Consider the following 24711-nt stretch of genomic DNA (forward strand, 5'->3'; position numbering starts at 1 on the left):
CTGTCTCTCTTAAAATCAACACGAGTGTTAGGCTTTTTTGTGAGGCTGCTGCTTGCGTCAGAGAGCAGCGGACACTCTTTGTCTTTCAATAGGCCTTTTCTGAAATGGCAGTGGGGCTGAAAAGCCACATATGGCACACTGACGGTCTAGACAGCGGCCCCTCTGTGTGGACTCTTCGGCTCTACGACCATGTGTACGCAAACAGGCCCTCCTAGTAGCAGATTTAAAGAGAGAGAGAGAGCGAGCAAGAGAGACAGAGTGGAGGGCCAGAGGCAACACTAAAAGACACAAAAAGAAAGAGTGCAAGATAAAATGAAAATGAGAGAATAATTAGGACACAGAAATAGTGAGAAAAACGTGAGAGTAGGTCTGGACAACAAGGTCAAAATTCAGTCGCTTAATATATTTTCCATGTGATTTTAAATCAGTACTTAATGGTAACTGTATGCATTTCATAATGTTTAACAGTTGTGAAATGGTTTTAAAAAGCTTTTTGTTTGGTCTAATAGACAATAATAGATGATGAAAGAAAAACAATAAAGTGTTTGCTGCTAATACTGGATTGGGAAACCAAAAAAGGTATAATAATGTTATAGAAAAAAAAATGATCATTATTGTTTTGTCACCCCGGCCTAAGACAGAGAGTCAGGGAGCAAGTGAGCAAGATACAGAGAGACAGATAGAAAGGAAGGGAGGGAGGGAGAGAGGCACTCACGCTGGAGGAGCCGGTTGCTGGCAGACCCAGAGTGATGTTGGGGAGGGAGGGTGATGTGTACAGAGACAGCTGGCTAATAGGACCCTCTCTGCCAGCTAGCCGGTGTGCCAGAGATGGCTGGAAAAGAGCAGCAGACACATACAGATAAATAAGCTTCTCGATCAAAACTAACAGTCCTGTCTGGTGGTGCACGGACCCCTGCAGTCACCCGTCTGCATTACACTGCTGTATGAAGAGCAGCATACACATGCAGCCAGAATCCACAGCACTGCCCAGTCAGCGTCAGCCCAGCACTGTGGAAACTCACTCTTTACAGTCAGCAGTCTAAAACCAATGCTGCGATTCCTCTTAGGTGATTACAACCAAGAATACACACACTTGACTCTTAGAAGTTACTGTTATCACCAGCGATAACAAATGAATGATGTAATTTTATATAATTGTTTTCCACTCTGGCCTGGCCTGACCAAAATTGGACGTGCTAAATTGCCCCTAGGTGTGAGTGTGTGTGTGACTGTGTATGTCTGTCTGTCTGCCCTGCGATGGACTGGCGACCTGTCCAGGGTGTATCCTGCCTTCCGCCCAATGACAGCTGGGATAGGCTCCAGCACCCCACCGCGACCCAGAAGGATAAGCGGTTTAGATGATGTATGTATGTATGTATGTATGTATGTATGTTTTCCACTCTGAGGTAATTAAAACAAGCAGAACCCTGTTGAAAATGCAGATTCTAAACTTTTCAACCAACACCACATCTGTATTTGCAAGTAGACAAGATGCTCCGAGACATCTTGTCTGCCTCGTGTTTTGAGGTGAGGGTGCTGAGTTTAAGCACCATATAAGTGATACATACGAACTGATATGACTTTCTTTAAAATATTTTGGACAACTGACATTAAACTGGTGATGTTCTCCCTTTAAGTTGTCTTTTCTCTCTCTGGATGAACTTTATGTTACTGAGCAAAGCAACAACCAATCATCTATGTTCACAGGTGGCACAGAAACTCACTGCATCACTCCCATAGTAAAACTACATGCCAAGCGGGAGAGTTAATTGTTAAAAAATAATGCATTCAAAAGTTGGACATTATTGCATTATTGTTTTTAAATTTAAAAATCAATACAAGGCACTTATGGGCACAGAATAGTGCTCACACTTGTATTTTAGTGACATGGCTCCACTATCAGTGGCTGGCAAGGTAAACATTTTGGATTGCTATAACAAAAATGCAGTGTTAAACAGCTCACGGCCACTGCACATTTTGAAAATATATAAGTAAAATGTAAATACAAACTCAAACACAAGCACACATAGCTCTTTACTATGCTCATACTGTAATTTTTTAATTACTGTTGGTTATATATTTTTTTTCAATCTTAAAATCGGGGGTGGCTGTAGCCCCCTCAGCATGCCCCTCCTCCCGTATCCCTGTATTATGAAATTATGGGGATACAAATTGTATGTATAGGTTTGTTTTACAAAGAGATTAAAAAAAAAAAAACATTCTTTACATGTTTTCCATGTGTCTGTAATTGTGTGAAACTAACAGGAAAAATGTACAATCAAATCTGTCGACACAGAATGTAAACTGAATGCAAATGTGACTCCTTTTGTCATTATGTAATTACATTCACATAGTATAAAACAACAACAGTTATCACAGACCTGAGAGTTGCAGTGGTCCGAAGTAACTGTTTATAGGACCATGTCTGAGGCTACAGTGTGATGTGAGCAGTACCTCCACTGAGCTGTTGGAGATGGAGCCAGTGATGCCGTTCTCGTTAGTGATGTTATTGGAGCTGTTGTTGGGCGAGCTCGGACCTGACCCAGGGGCACTGTTACAGGCCGATTCTACAAAGAGGTAAACAAAAGATGCCATTTGCACAGCATAATAAGATGACATATTTGTTTCTATTTTCTGTACTGGTCACACTCACCTGCCATGTCTAGTGAGCGTTTCTTGGCTGTGGCGATGGGGCCGTCCCTCCTCCGCAGCAGTGGGCTGCTCCGCCGCTCCGTCACCTTCTGCTTCAGTCTGGAGCGCAGCTTCAAGTTTGGCTCAGAAGCTGTGGGTAACCACATACACGTGAAGAGGTCACATTCACACTTACAAACGACATGTTCAAAGCCAGCTCACTGTACTTCATGTACAGAGGCTAACAGTCACCTGATTAAAAAAAACACATAAAAAGTATGTACATGACTATAGACTAGCATCTGAGTCTGACTCCATGATGCATGCGTTTCTCAAATCCCGACGGATAAAATCATGTCCCACCAATGATTATTTCTCGCCGGAAAATCCTGCTTCGCTTGGAAATACGTCATATTAAGGAATTGGTTCTGATTTTCATGTTGACTTTAAGCAAATCACCAAGCTAAAGTTAATCCCTGACAGAGTAATTCTGCTCACAAAATGTTTCAACTGCACACATATAATCTCCATAGAAAAGCACTACCAATTGAACAGGATGCTCTAGAGCAGCCTCCTATGAGTCTAAGGTCAACATTACAAATGCCAAGCATCAGCTACAGGGGTATAAACTCCCAAGTATTGGGATGTGGAGCAGTAGAACTGTATTTTCTGGAGTGGTGGAGCTCCATCCAATAGTTTTTGGATGAGCTGAAGTGGTGTTTGTGATCCAGAACTGATATTTTAACATCAGTACCTGACCTGTTAATGTTTTTATGAACATAGTCAAATCCACCCAGCAATGTTCTAACATTTACTGTAAAGCCTTTCCAAAAAGTAGAGGCCGTTACTGCAGCACAGGGGACAATTGAGTTAATTAATAGAGTTTAACAGCTCTGATTTCAGAAGAGACAACGGATGTTTGGACATTCTTTATATGGAGTATCTTTAAGTGCATGTTTCTCCCAAAAGAGGTAACCACATGGCACATTACAGATTAGAGCTAAAAAGACTGCTTAAACTGACAGGACCATACAAGAGTACAAGGCACAGTCCTATCAAAGGTGGTCTAGGCAGAAAATACCTGACCACGCTTGTTTCACCACCTGACATCCTACTGCACAGGACTACAGAATGGACTGCGTGAGCTGACAGAAACTGTGCTCAGAAGAGTGTTCCAAAGTAGTGGCCAATGCCTGAACCCATGTATTGCTTACAGTTTTCAAAGACCCACAAAGGGCAGTTTAAAAGTGTCATAAATTCGGTCAATTTAACTGTAAAGGCTGGTGATCTTCTGACCTCGGTCAGTTATTCATAATCCACTCTTATGGTACAAAAAAGGCTCTCTAGATTCGCTCATTAGGAAGTACTTACAAAGGTCCAAACTAGCATCTGAACTACTGCCAGTTTGGCACAGCTACCTGCCCCAAGTTCAGTGAAGTCCACTAACAGCACAGTCTGGAAATGAATGCTAGTGGTTTTGTGGACTCTTAACAAAGCAGTACTTTTCTCATCTTTAGTGTACAAACAGCATTGCCGTAATTCAGGGTGTGCACTGGACCGTTCAGGTCAACGCCACCACGGAGGTGGCTCGAACTCCTGGACCATAATTACCTACTAGCAAAAGATCAACACGAGCAGCATGTCTGTGTGAAGCACAAATCCTGCCACTAAGCATTCTCTCACCCAAAAAACAGCCTGCTTCATCAGAGCCACTACCGCTGCCCAATCTCTCTCTCTGCCCTCACTTCAATTAGTGAGGCATGCTCTAACGACCATTTGACCCTTGATTAGCTAAAGACCTTGTGTCAAATGCACTGGCCAGTCAGAAGTGCATGCTAAGTTCATTAGTGGACTGTCAGGCCTTCAGGGAGTTGGGTGATGTTAAGTGCGGTCAGTAGTCATTTGGAGCATGAGCCTGGAGCCTCCTGCCCTTGGTCACACCCATTTAGAAACACTACTTTAAACCATAGATAAACCTGTCATAATGCACTTATTGACACACATCTAAAACAGAAAGGTTCCACAACTTAAAGTACTTTTCTAAGAGCACTCTGTATTAAAAAGCTGGTCTTGTGGTTGTGCTTAGCGAGCTAGGTAAGTACAAGGGTGGCACTTCTTGTAAGAGGCAGGACCATTCCCAGACATCTTTGTTAAAGAATGTACTGCATCCTGCCATTAAGCTCATGCATTAGTTGAGGATGAGGAACACATCTGCCAAGCACTGGCTTAAGTTTTGCCCTTATTCCGCCTTTAAAACTCTGCAAACTCTTGCGCTTCTCTTAAGTGAACAGTTACTAGAAAAAGCCACAAGCCTGCTGTGAGCATTAAAGAAATTCTAACCACAGATGAACAAGCAGTCAAGGTTACAAACTAATCATCATATCAGTATTTCTGTACATGCATTTCTAAACAGAACTTTGGGTTGAGAAGTCTGGTTCTAAACAGAAACTCAAGGGAATGGCTGTTTCTGACAGTTGTCAGTTCATGAATGTTAAACTCAGGATGTGGAATCTGTATAATTCATGAACGGATACTTTGGAAGGGGGAAAAATATAATAAATAAAACACTAACCACTGCTTGGCACTGCTGTTAGGCATATAAAAATTAAGTAGCACCAAAATTTAGCAGAAAACGTTTGAAAACATACTTCAAATTCAAAAATACCCCAGGAAACCAATAAGCTTTGTGTAACGACGACTATTCCTCCAGATAAGCTAACTCTATGGCTAAAAGATAAAACAGGATGCTGATGAGGACTCATCATCTTCTACACAAGGTCTTTTCCCCTCAGTGGACCATGTGCCAATATGTTCATCTGTAGTACAGTCCTGTGCAATGTCCATTCACTCTTTCTGGACCTAGCTAACATCAGCTTGAGTAGTTAGCCTAGGTGGTGATACTCTTGAACACACGTCTCAGTCAAGACCTTATCAATACATCCTTGGCAAAATATCCACTGGCACCTGGATCAGTTAACCGAGTACTCGTGTACCCATGGACAACCTTAGTAACTACTACTGCAATTCTATCAGACAGAGGCCAACAGTAATCCTAAATGCTAACAGTCTATAGGATTGTGTATAATTACAGAATAGCAGAGGTCATGCAGTACCTGCAGTCAACCAAATAATCAGACAGTGATCAGACAGACCACATAGCTTATGAGCAGGAGCCTTAAGAAACACAACAAGAGACAGGTTAATATGACCGAAACCTGGATATTCTGCAAAAAAAGGAAATTTAAGAAGTGCTGTATGCAATGCATGCAATGTAATACTGGCATTACATTAGGCGGTTGGTAGCTAGATCATATACCTCAAATGAAGAGGTGTGGAAATGCTATCAGCATTTTATGCTGGATGACTTTAAAAGTAATTGAGTAGGCTAGCCTGCAGGCTTGGACGGCAGCCAGCGGGGGGCACTGGGATTCCTAATAGGAATGGATGGGGAGTGCAGCGGGGCCAGGGACACTTGAGAAAAGTGTTGAGGTGGCAGAAACGAGCCTTCGAGAGAGGGCCAGGGTCACTCAGGGACTCGCTGACTTTGAAGTGTGTTTTTACATGACCACTCGCACATCCACTGCAATGGTCTGTGACATCTGCTGATGCTAGACACTTAGACAAACATATCTTACACCTAGGCCCACTTTGCTTTATATCACAGAGGCAGTCTTCTGCTACTGAGAAGGTGTCGGGCAACAGAGACCTTCACAATAAAATCATGCTGCATGAGGCCAAACTCATTAGAGCTCCTCTGTAGAACTAGAAAATCCAATATATCTATGGAAACATACCTGCAGCAAAAACAAGCCTACAAAAGGTGCTCTGAAATACACACACTACACATGCACTGCACAAAATAGCACTTGGGGACACTCAGATAACGAGAATATTGTAGTCATGCAGTCAACATCAGATTCCAAAGAGTAACGATAAAAGATTTACAGCCCTCATCTTGCCTCCTACTGCCGTTCTACAGAGGGATGCTTTTGTTCCAAGCGTGTTTCTACACCGATTAGCCTTTAACATTTCCTCATGACAAACAAGTAACACACCACACAGGAATAAATCTCCTATCGAACAACCACACACCATCTGGGCTCTCTACATCCTGCTTCTTGTCATTACCCAGCATATGGAATGTGTGAGAAAGAGAGAAAGATTAAACATACTGGTGAATTTCAAGCCCTCATTTTGACCTCCCACAGCCACAAGCTTAAAAAAACAGCAGCGTTTGGCCCAGCATGGCCTCCTGTTACTGCGCTGATTGGAATACATAAAACGGACTATTAGCAAAGACTGAAGAGGTCCCACTCACATCAAAAATAGTTATGTATCTGCACCCTGGGTAGAAACTGAATTGTGAAAAGGCAAGTACAACAAAAAAAAAGGTCAGAGAACAGCTGTGTTAGCCATGCTGATGCCCTTCTCATCATTAGAGCCAGAATAAAGTCTCAAGTGTGCACAGCTGAAATGAGCTGGAGCGGCTGAGTGCAGGGCTCACTGGGTGGTGCTCTTCAGAGCGGCATTAAAACAAGAACATTAGGAACCCAACTGTTGATCTGTGCCTCTGCGTCTGGCCACAGATGCCAAAAACAAGCTGGCACTAAAATGGCGTTTATTATTAGTGTTCTTTGTATCCAGTCCAGCTGAAGTTGAAGTAGAACGACCCCCAAATTCCTGTTTACACAACATGCCAAAAAGGTCAAAGGTCTTTTTTTTTGAAATTTGGATTTTTTTAAGGAATCTGAGATGCCTATTTGGAAATTTGGGATCTTTTTAAGAATCTTATATGCATGTAATGAACAAGTGCACCTGATGATTCCGATGTACTGATGAAGTCTGAAATTCCCCAAAAAAAACAAAAAAAAAAACAAAACAAAAGCAACTGAAGGAGATTCATCTGATTACAAATTCTGCATTCAAAATTCCAAAAAAGCGTATGAAGGATCCATGTGAAACTCCATATATACTCCAGACCATTCCCTTTTCTCCCCTCCTTTGTGCAATTGTTTTAGCACTCTCATGTGCACTGAATAAATGTAATCTATAATTCTGATGCACTGCGTATATAATTTGGACTCCAAATTACAAAAAAGATTGTAAAAATCAATGTGATGATTCATAACACATTATTAATTCAAGATCTTTTTGTGCATTTTACAACAGTCTTTTTAGATATGCAGGCATTGAAAAGCTGGAAACTCCAGAGATCTGTTTCACACGGATGAATGATAACTTTGTTCACCATGGGAGGCGAAGTGCATGGAGGAGAATGCTTCTTCGGTCCAGGGAAGCTGCTCAGCTCAGGCTTTTTATATGAGTGGAAATGGAGGCTCAGTGTGCATCTGGACCTGACACTGCTGTGGGGAGCAATCGACGGAAGAGAAGAAAAGCGAGATGAGAAAAGACAGCAGAAGGGAGGAAAGCCATTCCCCCCTGCACTATAAAGCTTGATGAGGGCTGAGTAGAAAGCTCTGGAAGGGAGCTTAAGTGCCATCAAGGACGTGCAGTGACTGTGCCAACTGCGGCAAGTCACTAGCCGAACGCAGCAGAACGAGCGGGAAACGAGACACAAGTCATCTGCCGAGAAGCATTTAATAAGCTCTTTAGCGCTGTTAGAAAGGGTTCACATCAGGTGAATGAGCTCCGATAGCTGCTCACGGTCTAATAAAAGAGTGCCAGCGGCACGGGAGTGGGAGTACACAATGTACCGCGTAGGGAACAACTACTGTCCTCAGCAGCATCTCGGGCACCTTAACAGCTTGCTTTCAACAGGCCATACTGAGCTGCTCTGCATAAGAGTGCCTGCTAAATTAATACATCTAAATATGCCGAAATGAGCACCTGTTACTAACAACCCATGAAGAGAAGCCTCCAGGGAAAAAAGCTGTGCTCTCTTCAAAAAAATGTGCCACCAAGGGTTCGTAGAGTGATACAACACATGAACCACGTTTGGTTCCCTAAAAACCATGTTTGAAAAAGAGATTTGTGAGTAAATGTTAAAAGTTTAAAAGAACTTCCACACAATGCAAAGATTCTATACCAATTTGGGGATTATTTCAGAGACCTTACATTATATGGAGGTTCTTTAATCCTTTCATAAGCACATTTCACAGTAAACTTTATTTTCTGAAATCAAAGAATTCAATGTAATAATAAACATCTGTAAAGTTTCCAAACATACCATCAGTCCATATGGTGAAAACTAAGATGCAGAAACAGCCAATTTTGAAACCACCATTTTTCTAATGTTGCAAAAACTAATGCATTTACATATATCAGCATATTCAGCCTACAGCGGTTAAGCAGTTTCAGCGAGACTGCTTTCTTGAATGGGGCACAATACAAGGCAGTCAATCAAAACAGACATTATTTACATATATTTGTCTTATACGGCAAAATAACAAAAACAGTTTAATTTAATGGATAAAGAGAGGCTGGAAAATGGTAATGTAAAAATGAACGATTGTTTTTGGTACATGAATCCACAAAAATGTGGACACCCGAGGAAAAAAATAAATACAATAAAAATGTAGAACATTCACCATTTAAAATGTTCTTCATATTCATAATTCAGCAATCATGGTTCTTTAGAAAACCAAAAGTTGTATTGCTCAGGGAACCTTTTACACTCACAAATCTCTTTTACAAAAATGGTTCTTTAGAAGAACTGACTAATCAACAGCGTCTCTTCTATGACTGCACAAAAAAACTCTTTTTTGGCAACTTCTTTTTTATAGTGTAGAAGTGAACACAATTCTCTCAGTGACCCCAGATGAAGTGGAGCAGCCAAGACATGTTTGGTGTCTGAAGTTTGCGTCTTTAATTTCACACTGAAGATACAAGGTTAATAGCTAACAAGTAATGGAGGCCTAGGCTACACCAATTAGCACTGTGCCAACCTCATGCCTAAACCTTCACATGTTTTTCTCAAACTGCATTGAGAATGTCGTTGTTAGTTTTGTTAGCCTCATAACTCAGGACTCCAGCTCCAGGCTGAAAGACTACATTTGGTCTAAGGGTACAATTTTCATTTGTCCACTGTTCGCCAAACTATTTCTTAAACGTAGGACCCAAGACTGCTTTAATGCACTGGAAACATGCTGTGACCAAATGGAGGAAAATAGTAAAAGAACAGTAACTTTTAACAAAGTGTTTATAAAAGAACTACCTGTCAGAATTCGAACAGAACAACGGCTTTCTCGTCTGTCTCTGATGTAGGAGTAACATGTGGTGTGCACTATATCCCACTGAGCTGTTTTTTCTCCCAGGATCCTCATGTGAGGCTGTGCTACTGCTTCAGCTTGAACCATAGCAGGCATTACTGAGCATTTGTGCCCAAAATGCAGCCTTCAGGCTTTGGAAGCTAACAGCTTTAAAGCCTTAGCTTGATTCCTTCCAGATTTAAGCAGCTATTGCTTCCTGACTGTCTTAGTTCCAAATAACATCACACTGACAACATGAATGTGAATGTTAGGTAAGTATAAGGGTGTGTATCATCATAAAGAAGAATATAGAGGGCTACAGGAAGGCAGCCTTCAGGAGTTAGCTGTGCAGAATCATCATTTGTTCTTATCTTACATTTCTGTAGACATTTCACATACATATCACTACAAAAGACAAATGAGAAAACAAATATATAAAAATGCATAAAGAATTAAAAGTTACTTCTAGTTTATCTGTTCTAATATGTATGACTAACATATGAAAGAGGGCTGAATAAGTGCTATATTCCCTGCACCTCTACAAAAAAGAAGCTTGGAATAAGAGTTTAGAAGTTTATAATCAATGTTTTTAACAATATCAAACCAGTTTGATTGCAGATATATGTAAATGTGATTGTGTGACATCAACAGTGGATTCTAAACAGGCTGTTTTTGCAATGTATATGCATAAGGACTGTATGGAGAGGGGAGTGGATGGTAGGTTCTGAATGTTTATTTGCTACAATCAATCTCTTTCAGCTCAAAAAGTGTGAAAAATTCAGATTTCCATTATACGGGCCCTTTAATAAGCATTCAGATTGATGACCTGTGCCACAGATGATTCTAAAATGACTAAGAAAACTGTATAACATCAAGGATGAAGTTGAAATAAAATTGGGATAAATTTAATATAATTAATATAATACAATCAAATTAATAATAACTTTTTGCTTTCTCAAAATACCTTGTAGTGTCTAGATGATAATATAGACATCTGTAAAATTAATGTTAGATATCAAATAACAAAATGTAATATATTCATATAATATGTGATTCCAAACTTTTGAACGGTTGTGTACTCTGGCAACAAGCACTTGATCTCAAAAAGCTGAACAGTTGGAGGCAGCAGAAGGGTCCGCCTGATGAAAATATCATGGGTGACCTTAGTGTCAGCTGACACACAGAGGCACTGTTCTCCCCTCCTGATTCACAACGTCCTACAGAAAACTGCACACACACACAAGCATGAGTGAATGAATGAGCATAAGAGCACTCCAGCCGCTCAGTTCCATCCATAATCTGCACTCATGCGTCATTAGTGGAGAGAAGAGAGTCACGACAAAAAGGCGAATCACGACTCGGAACAGAAGAGGACACAGAAACTGTGTGTTATCCCCAAAATCAGAGATTATCCTCCTACATTACTAGCACCCCCTCCGTCCAGCCTGAGGGCTCTGAGCAAAAAGGGCTGAGAGAGATGGAAGTGGAAGAAAAGGAGGCCTGCAATTTATGATTATTTGTATGATCATTTGATCTAGCAACTACTTTTCAATTAATTGACTAATCAAGCCATCTGCCATTTCCTCTCACTTTGCCCCGCCACAACACCACCATCATTCAGATCGCCCCCCATGGTTCCTGTAGTGTATTGCATTCTGTCAAACTGAGAGCATGTAATGTAATAACATAGTACTTAAAGAGTACTTAAAGACCTGTCACCATTAATTTGAACAAAAATAGTCATCTGTCTATTTTTAAAGGCCTTACAATAAAATTAAATAAACAACTTTACAATTAAAATAAATCATGCATACCCTTTCAAAAATTCCAAAATATTTTGTTGGACAAAGACGAAACTAAACTAGGACGCCTATAAAAGTACTGCATTTCTTACTGTAAGAGGTTATTATTGTAAAAGAGACCAGTAAAGGAACTTAAATGGGCCATATTTTGTAAAACCTTGCTTTTTTGATAAACAGTTGATGTAGCAGTATGTAAATATTTCAAAAGGTATTAATCATTCCACAGTTCATACTGTCCATATACTGGAAATAAGCTGCAAGAACAGCCTAGTTTGAATTCATTATTTCTGCGAGGCCATGAAATTTAACACACTCACATATATCAGCCTATTCAGTCTGCATCACTGTACCTCCCCCAGTCAAAGCTAATTAAAGTTAAAGTCACGTTAAAGTCAGTCCACTCTGCTTTTTGAATAAATCAGGGAAGCCAGTCAAAACTGAGGTCAATTACATGAATTTGTCATAAAGGTATGGAAACAAAAACAGTCTAATTCTAAGGGAGAAACAGAGGCTGGAAAATAGTCATGTAAAAAATGAATTAGACTGTTTTGGTACATAAACCCATACAAACATCACAAGTGGACCACAGAGATACAAAAATAAATAACTAAATAAAAATGCAGCATAGAAAAAAGAAAAATTATGCAAACTGGCAACTAGTCAGGGAGTTTTTTGAGAAGATTAATTTGAACACATTTTTTTAAAACCGTGAAATCAAGTTTAATCAGGTAATTGTGCCAGCCATAAAGCGCTTTTGTTTTTTAAGTAAATAACATCAAATTTTTCCCATAATCACTGTCAGCTAATCGACTTTGTGGACTACTGGTTGCAGCCGTAAGCCCTGCTCTCCCCGTTCCCAGCGGAGGAATGTGCTGTGGCAGCCAGAGCAAACTGAGGTTTATCTACAGCGGGAGCGCTGGAATCAACACCCAGACAGGCCTGGCCACAAAGTGAAGAACTGCCACTATACAGAGGGAACACTTAAGTGAGGTTTAGATTCTTTCCCCCCTTAAAAAAATAAGCTTCCTGAATGTTGTAGACCTGTGTGCTTCCCCAGCTCATTAGTTTCTTTTTGTGCTGCAAAACGTGCCTTAATTGGCCAAAGACTCACAGACTGTGGAAAAAAGTATCTGACGTACAATCTTTGGATGCACTAAAGACCAAACAATTTTTACAAATGTACAGACCACTGTGAGCTTTTGCTTCTTAGCAACACACGACTTTCCATACCTACTACTGTAAGCTAACAACAGGCATAGAATAATAATTAGGTGGTTGCTATAACATAATGGAACGTTGCTGAACGCAATACTCCATTATGCTTTACTGCTAATTTGTACTTAAAGTACTACCAAATGCCAAGGAATGGCATTACAAAGCCAGCAGGCAGGCCCTGCAGTGTGCTGAACTTCTAGGCTATGGTGTTCTGCTGTTCTATGGAGTTATATACACCCACTCTCACTTGTCTCAGTGACAGGCATATTGTAGCTGTAATGTACCCCCTCCCACCCCTGCTGTAATTGCTGGGGTGTCTCAGGGGTATCTGAGTGTGTAGCTTGGGGCTGCACTGCAGTAACCTGACAGGTCCCTTTCCAGTGTGATTAATGAGAACAGTGGGCTAATCTCAGGCAGCCTAAGGTGAGTGCATGCAGGGAAGGCCCCTAAGTACAGCTCTGCTGCAGAGAGAAGCAGCTTTAGGTCCACAGTCCCAGCTCAGACCCACTCTACAACCGCATCATGCAGACTTCTTGGTCATCGCTCTTTTTAAAGGAACCCAACTTATACAGGGTATGCTGCAGTCCCTATCTACCATGACCTTTCCCTCTTCTAGAGCCGCCTCTTCCATGTCCACTTATCAGCTTCCATGTCGAAGCATTCTTGGTCAACTACAGCCAGGAGTAATACATGAGAAATGTTGTTCTTTGGTGACAGTTCACAAAAAAGTCTAAAACATCCAAAAGTCTAAAACATCTACGCTCAAACAGTGAGAAAATATTTGGTTTGATTGACCTTTTACAAGGCGGTGGTTGACATTGTACATGAAACATGATCTCTACAGACAATTCTGTCTTTTGACAATTAATATGCAACAAGGAAATTCAAAACTATGTTCTGGCAGTCAACTAATTGTATTTATATATTTACATATTTTTTTTATTTGAGAACTACAGTAGTGGACTGTAAATGGTAGATATTTCCCTTGGCTCTCAAAACATCCTTAATTCTTCTTTGCACGGATTCCACAAGACGTTGGAAACATTCCTTTGAGATTCTGGTACATGTTAACATGCCTGCATCATGCAGTTCCTGCAGATTTTTCAGATGCACTTTCGTGCTGTGAATCTTCCGTTCCACATCCCAGAGATGTTCTACTGGATTCAGATCCAGTGACTGGGAAGGCCACTGAAGAACACTGACCACATTGTCATGTTCATGAACCCAGCATGAGACAACTTTTGCTTTGTGACATGGCGCATTATCATGCTGGAAGCAGCCATTAAAAAATGGGTAAAGAGTGGCCATGAAAGGATGCACATGGTCAAGCAATTCACACATGACTGACTGGCATTAAAGGGCCCAAAGGGTGCCAAGAAAACATTTGTCACACTATTACCCCACCTCCACCAGCCTGTACGATTGGCACAAGGCAGGTTGGGGCGATGGATTCATGCCGTTAATGCCGTCTGTGTGTCTCTGCAGAAACCGACATTCATCAGACCACGCTACGTTTTTCTGATCTTCAATTGTCCAGGTTTGGGGAGTCCTGTGCGCACTGAAGCTTTCTGTTCTTGGCTGACAGAAGTGGAACCCGACACGGTCTTCTGCTGTTGTAGCCCATCCACCTCAAAGTTTGACGTGTTGTGCATTCTGAGATAATTTTCTGATCAACAAAACTGTACAGTGGTTATCTGAGTTTCCGTAGCCTTTCTGTCAGCTCGAACCAGTATGTTCATTCTCTGTTGACCTCTCTCAAGTGTTCTGAGTCGAATTACTGCCCCTCACTGAATGTTTTTTTCTTTATTTCACCATTCGGAGCAGACTCTAGGGAATGTTGTGCGTGAAAATCCCAGATCAGCAGTTATAGAAACACTCAATCCAGCCCCTGTCTGGCACCAACAAGCATGCCACGGTCAAAATGACTGAGATCACATGTTTTCCCCCTTCTCGTAGTTGATGAATTTGATGAATATGATTTTATGCACTGTACTGCTACCACATGATTTGCTGATTAGATAAATGCATGAATGAGTAGATGTACTGGTGTTCCTCATGAAAGTGCCAGGTGAGCACGTTTGAGAATTGTTTTATTTTTGCAGTGTAAAAAATTTCCACATTTCACCCCCGAATCAGTAGTCATCAGTGGTCTTGTGACTTTGTTTTCAAAATATGTTGGTATTTTAAAAGTCGCTTGAGGGAAAAAAAAACCAAAAAAAAAAAACTTAGCCAGGGACAGCTCTACCTTCAAACAATTTTTCAAGAATGTATTGTGGATGTAAGGGAGCGAGGAGCTAAGTAAAAGCCATCACCATCACACGCCTTCCTCTGCATGCCAAGACTTAACAATGCGGTGAGAAGCAGACCGACTCCATCAGTCATTCTCTGAACACAAAGCCTGGGCAGAGCAGCTCTGCTGGCAGCCTCGCAGAACCGCTCCAATGAGCACCAGTTAAAGTCCATACTTGTCTATTTTCTTTTTTTCTGCCTGCAAAATTTGGTGCTTTCATTTTCCCATCCGTACATGCATTCCTCTCAGCACACAGACTGTAAGTGATGTGTGAAGCTGTGGTGCGAATTCGTGAAAGAGATTTGAGCGGTTCATTTGTGCTGCCTACTGAGATGAGTGCAAGAGAAACTTCAGGTGAGTTAAAGGCTCATCTCTCCATTTTACTTCTTTCCCTCCTTCGTTCTTCTCTTCTGGTCTGGCAGGAGGAGATAGTGGGTGAAGTGCTCCTTGTGGGAGTTTGATGGGAGACTTAACAAAGACAGGCTGAGAAAAGGCAGACAGAAAAAGAGAGAGAGATAGAGAGTACATTCCTTTGATGCCCCTGGGCTCAACTGTTGGCCGCTTTCCTCGTTAATCCAAACTCACAGGGCCTGCTGACAGGCCTTTCATGTGCTGAAAAGGGCCGCTCAGCCTTTTGGGACCGAAGGCCGTCCTGTCTGCAGTAGCAAAGTAATCTGCTAACAGACGGCTGGGATAAAGACAAACGGCCAATCTAAATCTCTGGACTTGCAGACCCACGGACTACAGGCAAAGTCCACAGGGCCATAGTACTATCCGTCCGATTCTGCCATTCTTCAAGTCGACAAGGGGGATCGTGTGAACTTCCATAGAGTCTGCATGTATGCAGGCTTTGCTAGTGGAATGTCCCTAAATTCATAGCCAAACAGACAAACATAAACAACACTGGAGCAGTTGTCCCAATATTAGCAATTTACAACGCACATCATGATTGTGTACTTATTTTCAGACACTGATCAACTCCTACACGTGTAGACTAGACGTGATACTGAGCACTACAAAGTCCTTGAGACCGGAGATCTGGAGATTTTGGCTGAGCAATAAAACCTCAATACCACTCTCCTCCAGCCAGCGTTTCCATTGGCCGGCTCTAGTACCTGACCGCAAGCCTCCTCACACCGGCTCTGCACCATTACTCCAGTTTGTTTGTCTTTGAGCATGCATGAGGCCTGAAATGTTCACACTGTGCATTCTCTGAAGAACAGGCAGTTCTTCTCAGCCAACGCACCCAGAGATGCATTGCTAAATACGTTCCAGAGAACGTGGTTTAGTTGTGCTCCACTGCACAAAAATGCAACCTCTGTGACGGAATGCCTGCTCTTGCAGTACTACATGTACAAAAACTGAACGCTATCTGTGTGCAGGATCAACATGCAGGGGGTGAGACAGAGATCGAGTCATTTTTAAACGGCTGCTCTAAATGGGCCTGAACCAGGAAGCAGCTAAAGAGAGATAAGTGTGCTGTAGTTGCGTCAGAGGAAGCAGAGTTATCTGACTGGCGGAGCAGGAAGGCATTTTACCTGTCTTGCGGAGCGGGAAGTCGTTTTTGGAGTCGTAGAGGCCCAGCACCGGGTGGTTATAGGTGGAAATCCCTGTCTGAGGGGGAGAACTCTGGTCCAGTGAACTGTGCTGGGTTTTCCTGCAGAAAACACAAAATAACTCAGGGTTACTCAGGAGAAGGTGAAGCTGAGTCTGTGGCCCACATGATTTTATCTCGTTTTATTTTTTTTCTGGTGGCAGTGAGTGCACAAAAAAGACACTTTCTATTTAAACTGAAAGCAAAAGTAATGACAAACAAGTGAATTTAACTTTATGAATTACCTATATGAGCTACATTTACAAACACAAATGATTATAGTGGCTTAGTGAAATGTCCAAAGGAGAACGGTCCCTTTCTGACTGGAGCAGTGATCCAAACAGGAAGCCTAACCAAAACCCAAAGAGTCAACATCACCTAGTCCAGCCAGACAGCCTCAGACATCATAAACCACCTCAAAACAACATTCAAAATATTATTTCATCTCCAATTAAAAACCCCTCCCTGTCAAAAACTGACCTTCTCCATAAAGTGGCATTACAGGACTGGACTAAATAATGAACACTTATAAAAGAATACCAAAAAATCTAAAAAACTGCTCTTTGCATTTAATCTACTTTATAAAATCATGAAAACCAACTGATGGATGTGTATGAAGTTACATTACAATCAGTCCTACAGAAAAAGGCTGAAATAAATATCCTAATGGCTGTAACAGATTTCAATAGTCACGTGTTTATAGCCCATTGGTTTAAACAAAGGGCAGGCTTGCCTAGAGTATAACAGCAACAATGGGCCTCAGGTGTTGGAGGCTTTTTGTTTACTAACACAAACACAAAAACACTCTCTTTCTCACACGCACAACAGATACGACTGATCAAGAATCAGGAACAACAGAGCATCGTCATCGTCAAACAGCTCCACCTTCTACCACAGAGAACTTTTTCCTGATTAAGGCAACATCATGATGATAATCATGTTTTTTGTGCTTTTTATTTTTTACTTTTTGAGTGTCGACTTTTTGGACAAAAAAATATTAGTAGCATAGCACTGAAAATTCTAGCTCAAACAGAGACAAAAGGCTGATGTTTTCCTACATCTGCGCAATGTCAGAACACCTGGCACACATCCAAATCAGCCTGTTCACCTCACCTTGCTTCGTCGCCATCCAAAACATGCTGCTCGTTTAAGAGCCTGAGTGATGTGTTTGTGGAGTATGCTGCAATTAGCTGAAATGACTTGCATTTCAACCAAGTGAGAATAAATGCTGTGATTAATAAAACATACTGGCTCTGCTGCAGCTTCCTTTTGTTCACCTGTCACTGTTGATCTTACTGGAGAGGCGAAGCAGTAAACAATGTTTTATTGATGGACCACTATTTTTGAAGAAGACCAAAAGGTGGGCCTTCAGAGTGAATCTGAAAATAAAGAATGTGAGTAGGAAACTTTGAACTAGGGCTGTCATGATTCATTAATTCAACTAAATTACACATTTAAAACATCACAGATTAAAACGTACCTTCTTGATTAATCTGCAATGATAGGTTGGCTGCAATGATAAGTTCTCTTTCTGCTCTGTCGTACTCTAAGAAGCAGAGAGCGAAGGACACACCCACTTACTAGCTTTCAGGCCACATAAAGAGTTAACGAGATAAATTATTAAATGGTACTATTTCTGCAACGCTGTTAACGTATTTTCCTAGTTTGACCCTTCAAACTGTCCTTAGTTCCAGCCCGAAGCCTCTATATTATATGTATATATATACACACACACACACACACACACACACACGTATATATGAGCATATATAAATATATATCGAGATCTTGTGAAAATAACATTTGTTATGTCATGATAATGATATAAATAACTTCAGAGGTCAAGGAAAGAAATGAAAAAAAAAAAAACATGTTAACATGGAAAAAACCGAGTGATGATTAAAAAATCCACGGCCCTTAAAGATTTCCCGTAGCTACATTTATCACTGAACGATTCTTAAGTAAGCAAAATACACTGCTAATGCTGGCAATATCAACAATATCAGTTGTGTTAGCACTGGAGAACACCTTTGGGAGACTATGTTGGTCAATGCTCGCAGGAGAACTAAATAAATCAACAAGATGTAAAGGAGTGGTATGAGAGAGCTACAGTCATGGAGGAGCTGACTACTGACTGGGTATTTGACACGACATATACACTCACTGGTTGGATCATTCAACCACTGTTTGTCCCACTAAATGCCAGTGATGAAAATCACTGTGTTAACTCTATGGAAATCACATGATTTTCTTCAAGTTTATGTAAATCCTGCATACATACAACATGAAAACAGAGCTGCTGAATTACTTTAGAAGAACATTCTGATGAAGCTTTTTTTGTCCACTCATACAGCTATTACAAAATGTCCTGCCTCTAAAAGCTACACTATGTAGCTATGCTTGGGGATTTCAAGACCTCATGGTGAAGGACGTGTCTTCCGAGAATTATCAGAGAATTATCCACTAATGTTGTCATATCTTCATCAGACCTAAACATGAGCCATAACTTCTTTTTGAGCCTGTGCATGTGAGATTAAGATGCAAAGACATATGATATGGTCTGAAGAACCTCTGCAAAATCCGACCTGATGTCTCTGATTTTCAAATGATTGTTCCAGGTTTTACAGGGAGACTCAACAGTGCATGCACACTACATTTTAGCATTCATTCAATTTTAACCAAAAAGATAAAAAGGCTAAAATACTGCCAATAAAAAAATATAAATACAAAAATCCTTCTTTAGGTTACAGACTGATGGAATAAGAGAAATGCGAGCTTTTTTATATACATTATTAATAAAGTCTTGTTAAATATTTGCTTGTTTATCTTTTATCAAAAAAGAATGCTGTAATCTTTAAAAGGCTGTCCATGGTTTGTTATTGTTCAGTCCACTTTTACAGTTTGGCCATTTTGAAAAACTTTACAAAATAAATTGCCTAAATCAGCAGATTGCATGATTACTTTTTAATGGTGTACTCATAGATTACTTATAATTGATAGTGATGGTCCTACTTTGACCCATCACTATTGTCTGTAAAGTCCAGTACGTTTACAGAAACTTAGTGGACTGCCCATCTTTTTCTTTTCTCACTCTCATTCACACTATAAGCATTTATCTTGCTTCTTCCAGACATAAGTCCATGAAAAGGAGCAGTTGAGCGGCGAGGGAGGAGAAAAAAGAACCCCAAAATGCTAATATTCAGCCTGTACACTTGAAAGCGCAATCCTCCACTATCAGAGGCTCACAGCTAAGTGTGTGTGCGTGTGTGTGTGTGTGTGTGTGTGTGTGTGTGTGTGTGTGTGTGCATCCACATTTCCTTTAGAACCTGCTGCTATGTCTGTTATCTTTCACACGGGGAAACTTCTGGTCCTCAAAACCTCTTCAAATGTCTCAACAACCCAGAGGTGACAGACACCCCCTTTTTTACTGAAAACTTTGAGTAAAGGGAAAAAAATAACATGTCAGTCAAGAAAGTAATGAGGAACTCCAGACATGTCTAACTTTCTGGGCCAAATTCCTGAAAAGAGCTGTGACTGCTGTCTGGCTGCGTGACTGTCGCTCACCTTGCAAGTGCAGATACGCTTTGAAGTGTGGCGCCTGTGTGATGGGAGGATGTTTGATATTTCAGCTTCTCCTGAAGGAGTGCGTGTTTGAAGTTGTGTAAGGTGTCTGTTTCAGAAGCCGCTCCAGCTCCCCACCCTCCCACAAGGCCGGCGTATTACTCACCCGTACCAGTAGCGAGGGTCACTGGGCAGGCAGTGGTTGAGGCTCCTCTGGGCCAGCGCCTTCTTCTTATTCAGAACAAACTCCTGCAGACGCATCTTCACCTCCGTACTGGCCACTGCACCTGCCAATCACACAGCAGTACTGCTTTATATGTGTCTCCAGGACTTCTCAATACTCGTTGAAAGACTTCTTAGCAAAAAGCGTGAGCAGTCAGGAGAGATCAAGTGATGTATTCAGTTTAAAGCAATTGTTCGGCACAAAATTAATTACATTTTTCCCCCAAACTCCAAATGCATGCTGGTCTACCAAAACATTTTGGTGTCTGAACTTCACTTCCTGAACTTCACCTAACACCCACCAGAGTATGTGAGGGGTGCAGAGTTTGAGAGGAGCGGAAATCGGAGTGGCGCAATTTAGAAGAGCTGCTTTTTTTGGAAACTCAGAGCATCGATGTTCTCTCTCACTCTGTTACATTTCCCTTCCATGAGCCTTTTTTCCCACACATACTACCTCTGTGTGATATTAGTGATGGAAAAACATGACTGCCGTAGCGAGCACATGCTGGCCATCCATAATACACCATTAACAGAAAGACTACCAAGGGCCTATACTGGAAATAACACTGATCTCAACAAAATTGTGCAGATATTTAGACAAAGTCTCACGTCATGGATTTTTCTGAGTGACTGGTAACACGCTGTGTTAAAAGCATGTCGCTGCTGTCGGAAGAAAACCTTGTATCTCCATTTTTGTTTTTCAGTTTTTGTCATAATTTGAAAATGCCTGTTGCTCTTTACATTGTGTGTAAATTTCATGAAGAATGGACCAAAAGACACAGCCCGAAATGACTTGGAAAAAAGTCTGGTTGCATTGACTTACATTAAAAGTAAAGTAGGTTTTTTCCTTTTCCTGTAAAGTTACCATTTTGGATTTTTTTATCATATACATTTCTTTATCGTCTGCAGTTTTCTGGGTTGCGACCTTCTGGATTTAGATATTTCAAGTCTAAAAGAAAATCCTGTGTAGAATAAAATATTGAACGGGTTTTTCATTTAATAACAACTATAAATTACATAATTCATGAAGTGTGCAGTGCCTCGTCCATATATTCAAGATGTAATCACAATTAAGGCTACATCAGCTTATCGTTATCGCTAACACTAACAAATCGTTGGCAACTGATCTTGTTATCAATTAGCTGTCATGATGACGTTTGCTCTCCCTGCTTATATTACGTGAATGAAGGGGGGAAAACACAGACGGTGGAGACTACAGTATAAGGTTATGACTCAGAAAGTCAAAAATATGGGAACACCAGTTTAACATCGTCTAAAATGACAGTTTCCTGTAAGATGGGTAAAGCTGAGCTCACCTTTGACGGTCATGCGTGAGGATGCAGAGAAACCCATGCACAGCAGAAAATGACAAAAGCTCAGCATGCTGAGTAAATCATAGGAAAACTGGAGTCAAAAGTTAAAAACAGCGTGTCGTTGTCCGCTTTACAGTGAGTTCCGTTTTGGTTTTTACAAAATAAACATTGGCTGGTGGGATGAGCTGCATGTTAATGTAAACTGCATGGATAAATGATACTTATTCGCTGCTAGTGCGCTAATACTCACAGACCTGCTCACAGCGCACTCTCTCTGCGTTTTGGCCTCTCGCCAGCATGAAAACGATGGTTTAAGTCACTGAACATGGAGCTTTGGCAAAATGCTCTCCAGAGTGGAGGTTTTAAGAACTCTGGTTTCTATGCTTTCATGTGGACGGATGATTTAGAAAACGCTGACATCACGCGCACGTTTACTGCTCTTTGACGAGTGGTGAACATGCATTATGGGCCTGCAGATCTGACATGGCTGATAATCGGGCTGTTTCTGTGTGCTCAGTAATATCAATTTAGATCACATGATGTTGCGACCACACAACTGATTCATTTATCTTTGCTTTATCATTACAGGAGAATTAATTAGAATGGCAATGTGAAGTTCTTGCAGAATCTCTGTAATAGTACCTGGACTGCCATGTAAGATTTGCTCATCTGTTGCTCCTTTACTGTTCCTGCCTCTTTCACACTGAGTACATTAGCGTCTTTGAGGGCAATGTAGGGGGCATCTTGTGGCATTGTAGATCTTGATAAAGGTATGATGATGGCATTTTATGTTTGAATGAGTGCTGTGCAAAAGGAGGCATAATCTTTGTTTGAAATTTGTTGAAAGGAATATTGTGTAGGACGTGAAATATTTAGTTCTTGACAGACTACTGGCCACGACTTTTCATTTCCCAATTAATCGGTTTTGGAAATCATCATTAATTGCACCCTTAATCATAATAATGAATCATACCAAGCAGGCATAGAGTAGGTTTTCTCTGCTGTGTTAGCAGAAAGCAAGTGAGGTGTGGGAAATATAAAACAGAGTGCAGTAGAGTGATTATAGAACCGTGCTCCACCTCGCTCACATTCTCTGGCCCAAACCGCATGCCTGAATCATCACACACTTGCCTCAAACTGCAATGAATTGTTAAGGAATCTCAAATAAAATGCTGATCTGACACTATATGACATACAGTTTATCTATACAAGCCTTTGCTTAAAGATTCAGGAATATCAGACTGCAGGCAAATCGGATTTGTTTCTCAAATCAGATCTTTTGAGACGACTGTCTGCACTGTTGTCGAATTTGTGTGTCCAGATATCACCAACCTACCTGCAAAGGCTGCACAGGCGTCAGTAACTATGTAGCTATTCAGGTGATGCGGATTTCAAACGTGGATACAGGAGGGATGGAGGTGCATCATCTCGCCCTCCAACCTCTTCAAATTTCTCTCGCATAAGCACGAATCTTTGGCGCTCTGATTGAATCCCAGCACTACCATCACTCTGGGTTTGACATCGAATCAGATTTGAGTGGCCAGAACATCCAGACTGAGACACATCAGGAAAAATTCGATTGGAATCATATTTCAAACCACCTCAAAACCTGGTTTGGATCCGATTTTCAAAAATCTGATTTCATGTGATTTTTAGCTGTCCAGACTATTAAAAATCAGTCTGGAGAAGCCAAAAATTGGATTTAGGCTGTCAGTCTGAACATAGCCTTAGACCTCTCATCTGCTGAGGACGCTGCTTTCCCCTTGTTTGGTGAATTCAGAAAGCCTGATGAGAATGTTATTTTTCTCTTTCTCCCTGTTTAACTGAAACGGTAGAGACTCATGGTGTTCCACACTGATCAGTGTTAGAAACACCTTTACACTCCTGGGTTGCAGGAAAAAAAAACAAAACAAAACCTTAGGTCTCACTGAATACAATACACGCCCATCAGACACACCCACACGTCAGCGTGTTTAGGTTTTCTCTTTTCTTCCTCTCTAAAAGAGACAGAATTCCTAGAACGACACCACAGAGACTCTGACGGTTAAACACAGTTGTGTTTTTTTTCTCTCTTTAAAGGAGGAACTTCTGACGGAGTGTTTTCTAACAGCTCTCTCTTCAATTGCCACCTTTCCCATCGTCTGTAAACAAGCCCCCAGGGGCCGCTGCCAGCTTTCACACAGTCACACAGAGACGCACACATGCAAACTTCCGCCGCCAGGCAACAAACACTCCCAGCAGGCAACAGGTGACCACAGTGTCAGCGTCTCAGGTGGCGGATAAGAAAGCAACTGTCAGCAGCAACAGAACAGAATGAAGAAGCAGCAGTTTCTAATCTCAGCGGAGGCTGCAGGCTGCGCTCTCTCAGCACGGCTAACACACCGGGACACTTACCGAAACACGGCTGGAAAGATTCACGGGTTCACGATAGGGTCCGGGACACAGGAACACTGTGTCTAATATACTGATATCAGGTTTGGATCCACTGATAACAGCTGATACAACTATATATGTTCAAAAATGAAAACAGACTCCAATAGTTTAAACAGTGCTTTACTGATGGACATTCAGTTCTCATTTATTACTCATCACTTCCCAATCTTCAAATTCCTCAACTCAAATAAACAACAGAAACTTGCAAACGCTTAAAGGGGAAGCAAACCATTTTTTCAGAATTTCTTCATAATTAAATAGTTAAGACATAGCCAGTCTGATTTGATGCAAAATGCTGTTTTAGAACACTTACCACATCAGAATTGTTTATGGTGGTGGTGATAGGAATCAGACATGTGTTTAATGTTTCTAAAACCTACCTCACAAAAAGTTATTACATGAAATGGTTAAGAATACACAAAGAGTGAGGAATGCCTGGTGT

At 41.2% G+C, this 24711-nt stretch overlaps 1 protein-coding gene across 3 annotated transcripts in view; it reads right to left on the bottom strand.

Annotated features, from left to right (window-relative positions):
- hdac4 (histone deacetylase 4) overlaps positions 1-24711 on the bottom strand; it is a 215369-nt gene that overhangs the window by 62879 nt on the left and 127779 nt on the right. For all 3 annotated transcript variants that reach the window (XM_036569453.1, XM_036569446.1, XM_036569458.1), the window contains 5 exons: positions 20468-20588; positions 16685-16803; positions 2654-2782; positions 2455-2567; positions 716-832 (listed from right to left, as the gene is read on the bottom strand). In XM_036569453.1, the coding sequence (XP_036425346.1) occupies positions 716-832; positions 2455-2567; positions 2654-2782; positions 16685-16803; positions 20468-20588 (599 nt within the window). The remainder of the gene's footprint in view (positions 1-715; positions 833-2454; positions 2568-2653; positions 2783-16684; positions 16804-20467; positions 20589-24711) is intronic.

Source organism: Colossoma macropomum, unplaced genomic scaffold (genome assembly GCF_904425465.1).
Source record: "Colossoma macropomum unplaced genomic scaffold, Colossoma_macropomum, whole genome shotgun sequence".
Classification (NCBI taxonomy): domain Eukaryota; kingdom Metazoa; phylum Chordata; class Actinopteri; order Characiformes; family Serrasalmidae; genus Colossoma; species Colossoma macropomum.